This window comes from Asparagus officinalis, chromosome 8, assembly GCF_001876935.1.
Source record: "Asparagus officinalis chromosome 8, Aspof.V1, whole genome shotgun sequence".
Classification (NCBI taxonomy): Eukaryota; Viridiplantae; Streptophyta; class Magnoliopsida; order Asparagales; family Asparagaceae; genus Asparagus; species Asparagus officinalis.
This window is the reverse complement of record NC_033801.1, coordinates 21857856-21870554: the sequence shown is the minus strand read 5'-3', so window position 1 is coordinate 21870554 and position 12699 is coordinate 21857856. Positions and strand designations below refer to the sequence as shown.

The 12699-nt window shown below is 34.7% G+C and overlaps 1 protein-coding gene across 1 annotated transcript; it reads left to right on the top strand.

The window, feature by feature from the left end:
- Positions 703–1347, top strand: LOC109820994. The gene has a single exon (XM_020387190.1). It carries the CDS (start codon positions 703–705, stop codon positions 1345–1347), a length of 645 nt encoding a protein of 214 aa, XP_020242779.1.

The window sequence follows — 12699 nt, the reverse complement described above, 5'->3', positions numbered from 1 at the left end:
GAATTGATTGATCAAGAAAATAGATGCTGGCAGTTGGACTTGCTTCAAAAATTCTTCTTTAACCATGAAGTCCAGACCATTTCATTAATTCCTTTGAGTATTACTATAACTCAAGATTCCTTTTTGTGGCATTATGATAAATGTGGCTCGTTCACTGTTAAGAGTGCTTATAAATTAGTAGTTTATGTGCAAAATCATTTGGGTGATAACTCTTATATGGAATCATCGAGCTCTAGAGATTTGATCTATTGGAAGAGAATTTGGTCTCTAAAGATACCAAACAAAATAGGAATCATCGAGCTCTAGAGATTTGATCTATTGGAAGAGAATTTGGTCTCTAAAGATACCAAACAAAATAAAAGTATTTATATGGAGATTAAGTTGTCTATTGGAAGAGAATTTGGTCTCTAAAGATACCAAACAAAATAAAAGTATTTATATGGAGATTAAGTTGTAATTTTTTACCAGTAAAGCATAATCTAATTGCTCGTGGAATGTCGATAGCTCTGCATTGTGTAGCTTGTGATAAGGTTGGGGAAGATCAATATCATGCATTGTTCTCGTGCAAAGTAGCAAGAAATGCTTGGTTGGAGACCGATTTGTCATGGCTATGAAAGGCAATCTCGATTTTTGGATTGGATGCAATCGGTGATGGAAGCAATGAGACTAGAGAACTTGGGATGCTTTTGTGTAGCCGTATAGATGATATGGAATGATAGAAACCAAGGCATTATGGGGAAGAATAGAATGAACGAGTCAAGAATTATGAGAGATGCTAAGATATACGTAGAGTCTTTTATAACAAATATTGAAGCTAAAGGCTATGTTCATGTCTTGACAATAAATCCAAGATGGTCTCCTCCTCCTGTTGGTTTGTACAAAATTAATGTGAATGGATCATGGAGAGAGTACAAATGTATTGGAGGCTTGGGATGTGTATTGAGGGATGTGAATGGTTGTTTCATGGCCGGTTTTTTAAAAGGCAATACAAGAGCAGTTGAGGTTGTAGTATGTGAGGTTCTCGCTGCAAGGGATGCACTAGTTTTTACTCTTGATATTGGACTTTCAAAGGTGGTACTTGAAATGGATTGTTCAGTGGTGATTAATGTAATTAAGTACTCAGATAGAGAGTTATTAGAGCTCGGGAGAATTTGTGCAGACATTAAAAGATTGGGTCAGAGATTACAACACTTTGAGGTTCAACACGTACTTAGGAGTTGTAACAAAATTGATCACGTCTTGGCTAAAAAAGCTTTAGATTTCTCTAATATATTTGTATGGATGGAAGAAGCACATGATGATATTGTGCATCTTCTTCTTGCTGATTGTAGTAGTGTAGTTTCTTAATTTATAAAATCTCTTAATTTTCCATAAAAAAGGAATATTAAAACAAAACCACATGCACACGTTTATCTCCAAAAAAACAAAAAAAAAGGGAAAAAAGGGCATGCACACAAAAAAGTTTATTAAAAAAGGAAAAACACATGCATTGATTTGAGTAATAGCCATTTAGGATGGCTCAATTGTTAGAATGTGGAGAATTACATCCTCTGCATTGCGGAGAGACAATGAAGAGATCTAGGGTTTTTTCCACTAGTAGAAAAACGAGCAACCTAGAAGGAATTTTCCGTCTAGGGTGCTTACGATTCTATCAAATTTGACCTATCTAGACGCCATTCCGTCTAGGAAAGTCCATCTAGAATAACTCCATCTAGTTTGACTCAAACTAGACAGAATTGCGTCTAGATAGGTCAAACTAGACAGAAAGTAATATAGTCAGAATGTGAAAAATCATCCAGGTTGCAACCTAGACGGAACTCTGTGTAGGTTGCTAACCTAGATGAAAATCCGTCTAGGTTCTGTTCCTAGACGAAATTCTATCTAGGTTGCAACCTAGACAGAATTCCGTCTAGGAACTCCATCTAGGTTGTGTTCCTAGACGTAATTTACATCTAGGTTGCGCTAACCTAGACAGAATTCCGTCTAGGTTGCAACCTAAACAGAATTTCGTCTAGGAACTCCATCTAGGTTGTGTTCCTAGCCAAAAACCCTTCTAGGTTGTAACCTAGACGGAATTCCGTCTAGGTTAGTGCAACCTAGATGAAAATTCTGTCTAGGTTGTTTTTTTCTTAGCAAAAAAAAATAGTTTTAAATATCAATTCCATGTACATTTAATTACAATTACGATATACACATGAATGCATCTAGCCAAATATAATCAAAATTCTTATCAAGTCCATCCATAACCAAATATAATCAAATATCATCTTCAATATACAGATCCAACCATCCAATCCAAAACAAGTCCATCCATAACCAAATATAATCAAATATCATCTTCAATATACAGATCCAACCATCCAATCCAAAATATACATCCAACAATTTAAATATAATCAAATATCATCTTCAATATACAGATCCAACCATCCAATCCAAAATATACATCCAACAATTTTGTCTAATAAATACATCCAATAAGTTTGTCTAATAAATACATCCAATAAGTTTGTCTAATAAATACATCCAACAATCTGTGCCAATCTCCACTTCAGTAAAAACTTAAATTATCTAAATATTTACAATATATACACTAGCAATACCAAGTTAACCCATAACACGAGATGAATAAGATAAAGTACACGACATGAATAAACGTAGAGTGCTATAACAAATAAAAATATATTCATTGCATTAAAAATTAAAAAAAAAAACTCACATCTCGTTGTCGTTGGCAGCATCTCTATCTCTCATACAAGGATGGGTGCTGCTTCCTCCAATATCTCCAGTCTGAAGGTCCAATTGAATAATAATTTAGAGGTATGTAAAGTTTGATAACATATTAAACATAGAGCATTTATTAAATATACTAGTACGCTGATCTGTGTTATTAAACATATTAAACAAAATATTTTAGAATTATGTGGTGTTTGATAACGTATTAAACATAAATGATTTTATAAATAAAATGAAAAATAAGATATCTGAGCGTTGCTCTGCCCAACGCCCGAATTATCGACACCCGAGCTTATGAGCCGTATGATACCACCAAACATACTAGAGGGAATCACGTCGGCCAAATAATCTACAACGTAATACATGACATCGTCCATCGAGTGGGCCCTCCTCGCAACTCTACTCATCTCCCTAATTACCTGAACATGTAGCTCTCGGTCAATCTTGTCGGACAAATACGCAGAGACACATAGGACACATGGTATAGCCTAAAACTGCCTAGGGTTGCTCTCATTGTTGTAGATGATATGGAGGATGCTGTGGATGATCTCATGCTTATGTCTGGTGATGCTCCAACACCATACAGAAGATATCTTCCTCTCCTATTATTAGGGAGAAATAAATATTAGATTTTGCTCTCAAAGTCAATAATGTTAAATAAATATAAATAAGAACGTAGTATTCGAATTGATTCGATTTTTTATCATCCCTACCTATTATGTCCCACTAGGTTCTGAGTGAGAGTGATGTTATCCTCTGGAGAAAGCATGTGAGGGTCCGGCTCACCTTGTACTTCCTCCTGCGACATGTACGGTGTTGAATCCTCCTTGGTTGCAGTTTCAAAACCCTCCTAATGCACAAATATAAGTTTACAAATATCAAATTGGTTACAGCTTCATTTTAATAATTATTCAAGGTAAATACCAAATTAACTTACTTGCAAATTTGCTTACTGCTAGGTCAATGTGTTAGATTATACACATGTCATATATTCCTCTGTAAAGACCATATTATTCGTGTTCTCATTTTTTCGTAAAATTAAGAATGAGATAGAGTTAATAATACTAATTAAGTTATATATAAGTCTCACCACCAACTTGAGATTTGCCTTGATCTTATCCCGATTTTTGTCCTCATCCCTATATCGATCACGGAAAGTACCATATGCCAACTTTGCCTTCAAGTTTATCGGTATATTGATTTTCCCTATCATATTATAAATTGATGAGATTTCGTAGTCATACTAAGCATTAAGATCATTTAAAGCTTTAAATGACATATATTGTATCCCGATAATAACCATCCTCCTGGTTGGCATAGGAGTGTGTGCCCAAGTGGTGGTCATGCATCTTCTTCTTTCTATTCAGTGATCCCTTCATTGATTTATTCTTTAAAAAATATATTTTAGTAAATATGCAATGAAAGAATATCTCAAGGTTTTAGTGTAGTTTTCATGAAACTAACCTGGCGGCAATGGTGTCCCAATACATGAGGAGAGCTGTGAAATGAAGCTCGTCAACTTTATCAACAAGGTTTAAAAGCCTCTACCAGTCCTCTGAATACATATCATATGTTTCGTGCTTAATCTAATACCTCCATTGTTTGACGACAACTTCAACATTGACATTAAAAACATAATGTCAAGCCCCCTCAACGTCCTCAAGGCAGAAACTTTCTTATAGATTTGCATACATATTCAGTTAGGATAATTTAATATCAATTAATAATTATTAATAAATGAAAAGCTAAAGTAATATAAAGTTATCATAAGCTCATTTCATATCTCCTCGTAGGTGGTCCATGGTAGTTCTCGAAAATTAAAATAAAGATTGATGATGTTCTCTCTACGCACGAGAATCCCGATATACGAATTCAATCTGGACGACCAAGTACCAACAGACAATGCATCATTATTCCATCGAATAATGGCCCTCATGCCTCTTGCCGGTTGTTTTAGACTCAAGTTTACTCCCGCCACGTTATCCCTCTATGCAATCTGGCTTAGCACCTATAATAATAACAATATGATAATATATCATATAATATATAAATGTGAAAATTAAAAGCATTTATAAAATTTACCATTCGCTTTCTCCCTTTCTTTGACGGCGAGTGCAACAACTTTCCTAGCCTCCAACGTAGGCATCATCTCCTCTAATCTTCTCGCAACACGTGGGTGATACCTTATTGATTCAGCCCTAGACTTATGAGAGTCCGGAGGGAAGGGTAAACTGTGATAGTCTTACGTCTTCAGACTCAAGTCAGCCTGGAATGTATATGAAGGAAATGAGGGTGTCCATGAATTATCTACATAACAAAAGAGAATCATTAATATAAATTTTAAATTGACATATTCAATACTAAATACTAATGTCGGGGGATGATTCCGGTGCTGCATTAGAGGGGTCGGGTGTTGAATAACCCGCATCACAACAAAAGGATACTATGAGCTAGATAACTAATAATTTATAAAAGATATTAAAATATTAAATAATTTATACCTACAACCGGAGATGGTGGTGTCTCCTCAGTACCAGTACCCGGGGTGATACTTCGTGATCGATCACGGTCCCCAATAAAGAGCCTCCTCGCATTCCGCATCTACAAATTCAATTTTTAATATAGTTAAGAAAAAATATATACATGCTCGTGAGATATATTATTATGAAAAACATAATTGATTTTATTATGAAATTTTGACAATCGGTAATGCAATATAACATAGTTTATACCTACATCAAGCACCATATTCTACGTGCAAGATAACTCTTGCCAAACGTCATCAGATAACCCAAATGGTTCACTATAATTATCTTCACTTTCTTCATCATTTTTTTTCATTATTATTAGGAAGAACAACACATCTTGGCTCCTTGTACAAAACCACCCAATCAGACATGATATTCGGATCTTTTACAAATAAGCACTGATCAGCTTGTTCTGTGAAAATGAATTTCTCATCCATATATATTTCTCGATGGAGATTGACAAGTGTAAACCCACAATGATCCTTTTGCATTTTTTTCAAGACACCACCGAACCTTAAACATCATGTAACTACATTATTTTGGTTTACCAAATCTGTAAATTACCTCAACAATATCTTCTAATTAGCTGTAATATAAAATGTTGCCTAGAATTAGGTTCTGATCTTTTATACTTGAAAACATTCTTGAGCAAAACAACCCATGACCCCACTATTCTAGGTAACCCTCCTATCATCGGTCTCTAACATTCAAAATTTATATTCATTGACCATATGCTCATTATAACGTCTTACTTCGTGATAAGGATGTTGTGCATGAATAATAATTTCATCTGATAATGTAGTACCATCAAGAAATGATTTTTCAACCTAAGCCAAACAATATGAGAATGTTTAGAACAAGTTATATTATGTGTTCAAAATTTAATCGTAAAGCACTTACATCAATTCTAAACCAATTTGAAAATTCTTTCTTATGTCTTTTCTGAATATTATGCGCTGCATTCCTACCAGTTATTTCATTCTTAAGCTTCTCCAGATGTCCATATATGAACAATATATAAGTTTGTATTGGTAAACTATATATAAAATGAATATTTCTCATCTATATTACTGATTTTATTTGTTACATTCGATAGTCTTCGAATATATCAAGGTTTTCCAACACATATGCATGAATTTGATCTAAGAGAGATCTTGGATATTTTCCACACTTCTTCTCCTTATCAGGTGCTTAAGATGTGGTTTTATTCTTACGCATGTAACGTGATGCAAACACAAAGCATTCGTTAGCCACATATCCTTCAGCTATCGAGCCCTCGGGACGAGCTCGATTGCAAACATTGTGTTTCATAGAGCCCAAGTATTATCAAGATAATATATGAAATGCATATATAATTAATGAATTAATGAAAACTCTAACCTTTCAATCGGATACATGCAACGATAAGTAACAAGACCGGCAATTCTAGCCTCTCTTGCAAGATGTTGGGTAAGTAACGGGACCTGGAAATGACTTTTGTTCTGTATTCCTTCAATCCTTCGGGCCATTCAGTGCTTTGTAGAATGCCTGTAGGGGTTCCGGTGCTGCATTTATTGTCTGACCGTTGTTGGAATTTGAACTTTGAAGTCGATTCCTGATTTTCCAGTCTTTAGCTCGTGCTTATTGGTTCGACGTACAACTAACGCTCGGTTGTTAGCATTGAGTCTTCATTTGTGACGCGTTGTCCGGCGTCGTGTTATTGAGTTATCCTTAAGCATATTTTTTTTTTTTTTTTTAAAAAAATATTCTCCAGGAACTTCTCAACAACAATAGGAAATAGTTTATACTCATATACCTTATTGGAGTGCAAACACAAAGCATTCGTTAGCCACATATCCTTCAGCTATCGAGCCCTCGGGACGAGCTCGATTGCAAACATTGTGTTTCATAGAGCCCAAGTATTATCAAGATAATATATGAAATGCATATATAATTAATGAATTAATGAAAACTCTAACCTTTCAATCGGATACATGCAACGATAAGTAACAAGACCGGCAATTCTAGCCTCTCTTGCAAGATGTTGGGTAAGATGGACCATAATTATAAAAAATGAAGGAGAAAATATTACTTCCATATTGCATAGAATAACTCGGACCCCGGCTTCAAGTTTTTTAAATTCATCTACATCCATGACTTTAGAGCATAATTTTTTGAAGAATCCACAATACTCAATAATAATCTTTAACGCTTCTTTCTCCATATTGTTACAGAGTACAACTGAGAGTAATTGATAAAGAAGAATGGATAATCATGGGTCTTTAGACCTAAGAGTTTTTTCTCTTACACCTGGACATTATTTGATATGTTAGCAGAGTAACCATCCGACGACTTTACTGATTTGAGAATTTCACAAAATCAATGTATCTGCTCAATTTGACATTGTAACACAAGATGAAGGCAACTTTAATTTTTAAGACCAACATCTTGAACTTGTAAATCATTCCGGATATTCAAAGCAGTCAGCTCTTGGTGCATCCGTAGGTCATCCTTCGACTTGTTTACATCTTGTAGGAGAGTTAACACTATATTATCATATATATTTTTCTCAATATGCATGACATCTAAGTTTTGTCAGATTTTAAGATTTTGTCAGTAAGGTAGCTGAAAAAAGATACTAAATTTAGTTTATCCTCTAGGTAATTTTTCGGCTTCATTCTCAACTTGCATTTTTCGGACTTTTGCTTTCGCTTCAATGACTTTTTTGACTTTACAGAATCTCTTACTCCGAGCGAGTTATATTTAGAATAACAACTTTTTCCAAACCTAACTTTTAGAAACCCCTCAAGTAATTTTACGATCTCAACTCCTGTCAGCTGACACGACTTCATTCTCTTCTTAACTGTGCTATCAAATATAGCTGCTAATTTTCTCTACTTATAACTCAAGGACAACCACCTACGATTAAACCAATAACAACTCTTTCAGTTATGTAGTAATTGAAGAGCTTCAAATTCCTGACTACATACAGGACAAGCACATTTTCCCTTCATAGACCAACCAGACAGATTAGCATAAGCTAAAAAATCATTAATCGTCCATAATAGAATAGCACATAATCTAAACGACTCTTTAAAATGGGCATCATATGTTAAAATATCCTCAGACTATAATTGTTTCAGTTCATCAATTAGAGGCTCTAAGTACATCAATATCATTACCCGGTGCGTGCTTACTGGGTATCAGTAATGAAAGTATCATGAACGGTTGTTTCATACAAAGCAATGGAGATAAATTATATGACATTAATATAACTAGCCACGTAGACTAGCCAGAGCTAATTACCCCAAATGGATTGAATTCATCGCTAAATAGACCCAGTCTTACATTTCTGTAAACTTCGAAAAAACGAGGATAAATTTTATCAACATGCTTCCAAGCTAAAGCATCAGCAGGATGTCTGAGTTTACCATCATCTACTCGGTCTTCCTTCTGCCACCTCATGTTCTTTGTCATGTCCTTGTTCATGTACAATCGCGTAATCTAGGAACCAATGGAAAATGTCGAAGCACATTCGCTGGAATTTTCTTATGTGATACCTCTGTCTTCGTTGTAATCCTTATTAAAGAGTTTGTCCGTTGCTTCCACCTAGAAACTCCACGTGTTGGATACTCTTGAAGGTTTTTATTAGCTTTATGGTACAAAATACAATCATTTGAACATGCATTAATCTTATTATAATCAAGACCCATAGCGGAGATAATCTTCTCAGCTTGATAAGTTGTTTCGGGTATGCTAATCTCTCCTCCAAAAATGTTCGTCGAAAGCAAATCAAGAAGCATTTCAAAATAAGTATCTGACATTTTTCTAAGTGTCTTAATATGTAGGAGTTTCAACATAAATGAAAATATGGAGTACTCGGTACATCCCTCATATAAGTTATTTTCACTATCTTCTAGTAGCTACATTATTCGCTTTATTTCTACAGAAAAATGCATATCATCAATATTTTTGGCACTTTTAACATCTCCTACCTCTTCAGCTTCAACTTCGATATCATCTTCACTTTTATATCCGATATCATCCTCGATATTATCATCGACATCATATTCTGTAGGTCGAGAAAAAACATCATTCAACATTGTTTCTGTATCATCTATCCATAAGCCATCGAACGTACCAACATGCATATTTGGATCCTCATCTTCAGTACAACCTTCCCCATGATATGATCAATATTTATATTTTTCATCAAAACTTGATTTTATTAGGTGGATCAGTATATCATTTCTATTCAGCAGCTTCATATTCCTACACCTACAATAAGGATAATACATAGCACCACTACTTAAATTTCTCGGATTCATTGTAGCATAACGCATGAAGGCATCATATCCCTCCTCGTATGGCGTGTCACAAAATCTATAAAGCCATGGAATATCTATCCATGATTTTTCAGGAATTATCCGCATCTGTACATTATATATAATTATTAACTATGACTAATCTCACAACTACTAGTACATTCATGACTCTTTGTGACAATATACATACAACACACATCAAACATACGTTCATATATCATTTAATAGTATGAATATTTTTCTACATAAAATATATCTGAAATGTACATAGAAACTAATTACACCAATCTAGCGGCTGTCATAGGAAGACTTTTATCCATTAAGAATATAGTAGTGCTTACATCCAACTTTGTATACTTTATATAATTTTATTTCTTAAAAATTTTGGCAGCACATACCCGATGTTCTCCCTGTACACTGTGCGGATGTTATTATACATACCGGCAATAGCTCAAAATGCAAAACAACATATGCTTATTGTACACGGAGAACAACGAATACATGCTGCTGAAACTTTTAAGAATAAAAATATACAAAATATACAAAGTTGGTTATATGCACTACTATATTCCTAACTCGTCCAATAAGGACATATCCAATAATTATGAATTTTAGTACCAATTCTTTATTCATAAAATATAAAGTAAATAATTATTTTCGGGAGGAAACTTTGTCTCCTACCCAAATATGAGTCATCTATCTTATATTATAAGTCCAAAGAATTGGATGTAATTATTGAACAGAAATCTATGGATAATGTTATTTTTAATTCACCTAAATTGGATATATAACACATTATTAAAAGTTATAATGTGTTACATATCACTCTATTTTTAAAAAAAAAAATATTTCACATATTTTCACATCACCACCTTACATAATCACACATATTTATAGTTTTTACATCATAATTAGGAGTGATGAACTATTATGAATTGGGTATTTTTTACATCATAATTTATGGTTTTTAAACTAAATTCAGCAATAAACAATATAAAAATTAGAAATTTCTAACTTTTCATGAAAATCATACATTTCAAAGAGATAAGAGGTAGTGGTTGCTATTGGGCTGGGAAATTAGCTGCGGAAACGACACTCGAGGAAAACTAGGGTTTTAATTTTTTTTAATTGAGGGGGGCCCGGGTCGGTCAATAGAGGGAGAGGGAGGCGTGAAAGAGGGGCAACGGCGGGGCGGCGACAGGGCGGCTGCCAATGGATGGAGAGGGAGACAGCGAGAGACGGCAAGCGGTGGGCGGCATGGAGCAGGGGGAGATGGTAGAGAGGGTAGCGGGGGTAAGGGCGAGGATGGGGGACGAGGCAGGCGATGAGGCGAAGAGGGAGAGGATGAGAGGGGCAGGCGGACGTGGGCGAGAAAGAAGGGTGGGCGCTGGCGCATGCGAGAGAAGCAGCAGGAATGAGAGAGAGAGAGAAGAGGAGAAAGAACAGCGGGGGAGGTCAGCGCGGGTGGGTCGCGCGGGAGGGGGCCCGTTTAGCAGTTAGGTTTCTCGGGGGTGGGGGGGACGAGGGCAGGGAGAGTTGTGGTGCGGGGGTAGGGTTAGGGTTTTGTAATTTTTTTATTAAAGACAACCTAGACGGAAATTCTGTCTAGTTTGCCAACGTAGACGGAATTTCCATCTAGGTTGCTTTTTAATTTTAAAAAATTAAAACTTTTTCGTCTAGTTTGGCATTATAGACGGAAATCTTCGTCTAGAATGCCTCAAACTAGACGGAGCAACCTAGACGGAAATAATTCTGTCTAGGTTGTTCCGTCTAGTTTGTTCGTTTTTCTACTAGTGTTCATATTAGTTCCTTACATTTTTTATATTTCCGAATTAGTTGCTTTAATCGGTGGAACTACTATTAGGTACCTCAATTCTTAAATTAATTCAATATCCTCAAACTATAAAAATTGCTATTATGTCTTTCAATTCTCATATATTATTTCAAATGAATCCCTCAAATCATTGCTTCTAGTCGTAATTGAATAGATTAATTTGAAACGATTAATGGAACTGGGGAACCTAATAGCAATTTCAATAATACGAGGGACTAATTTTGAATTAACTTAAGAAGGCGTAATAGCTATTTTTTGAGGGACTTATTTCAACATGTAAGATTTAAGGGACTAATATCAAAGAAAGTTGTTTTTTTCCAATGGAAATCTCTATCGCTTTAACGGGTAATCGTTGGTATTAAATAAACTATAACAATAGAACTATGGATTTAATGCTAAGTATATTAAGAATGAACACAAGTGTTATATTCATGAACAGCTATGATTAAACAAGTGATCACTCAATTATCAAGGTTATACCAAAGATGATTCAAATCCTAAAGTGGAATAGATTGTGGGTAGTCCTAAGGGGTTGTTTGGTTCATTTCCATAAAATTATGGAAATGAATTTTCTGACAAGAAACTAAATTTAAATTTTTTTTAGGATATCTAAGCAATCCAAAACTTATGTTTGATATGGAATGATAAAGTAAAGAATAGAAAAGAATATTCAAAACTCAAGTTTGTTTCATTTCCAAATAATAAGAAGAGTTGTGAGAGGAATGATAAGTTGTCAGCGGGTTGTCAGCTTTTTAGCTCATTTCCTAGCCAAAAGATAGGAAATTGGCTGTCCAAAAAAAGTCACTGTTTAGTGGCTTTTTAAGAAACTTTTTCTTGAAAAAAAAAATAAAACAAACCCAACTTTTGGAATCCTAAAATGGGTAAAAACCTACTTTTTGTTCCAAATCCTAAAAAACATCATGTTTCCAATAATTTAGGGTAAAAGTAAAGCTCGCTTGTTCTTTTATGTTTTGTTGTTGTATTCTTTGAAATATTGTTTGAATGCTAATGAAACATACTAAAATAACTATTTAAATAAAGGGAAAATTGCCCTCAAATACCCTACTGTTGTTTCCAAAAAAAAGCCCTCGGTTGTAAAAGGAAAAAAAGATGTTTTTGGCTACCTTCTATCAAGCAACTGTGAGAATATTATCCTTAGTACCCCTTTTCTTATTAAATAATATTCCTCCTCATCTTCTTCGTCTGCTTCATCCTCTTCAAAACCTATCTATTTCCCCCCAAATTGAAACTATAGAATAAGGATTGTCTGCTTCATCCTCATTGTCCCTTGTAGAAA

Excerpts from the sequence above, each read along its gene's own strand:
- LOC109820994 (XM_020387190.1), top strand. The coding sequence starts at position 703 with ATGATATGGAATGATAGAAACCAAGGCATTATGGGGAAGAATAGAATG.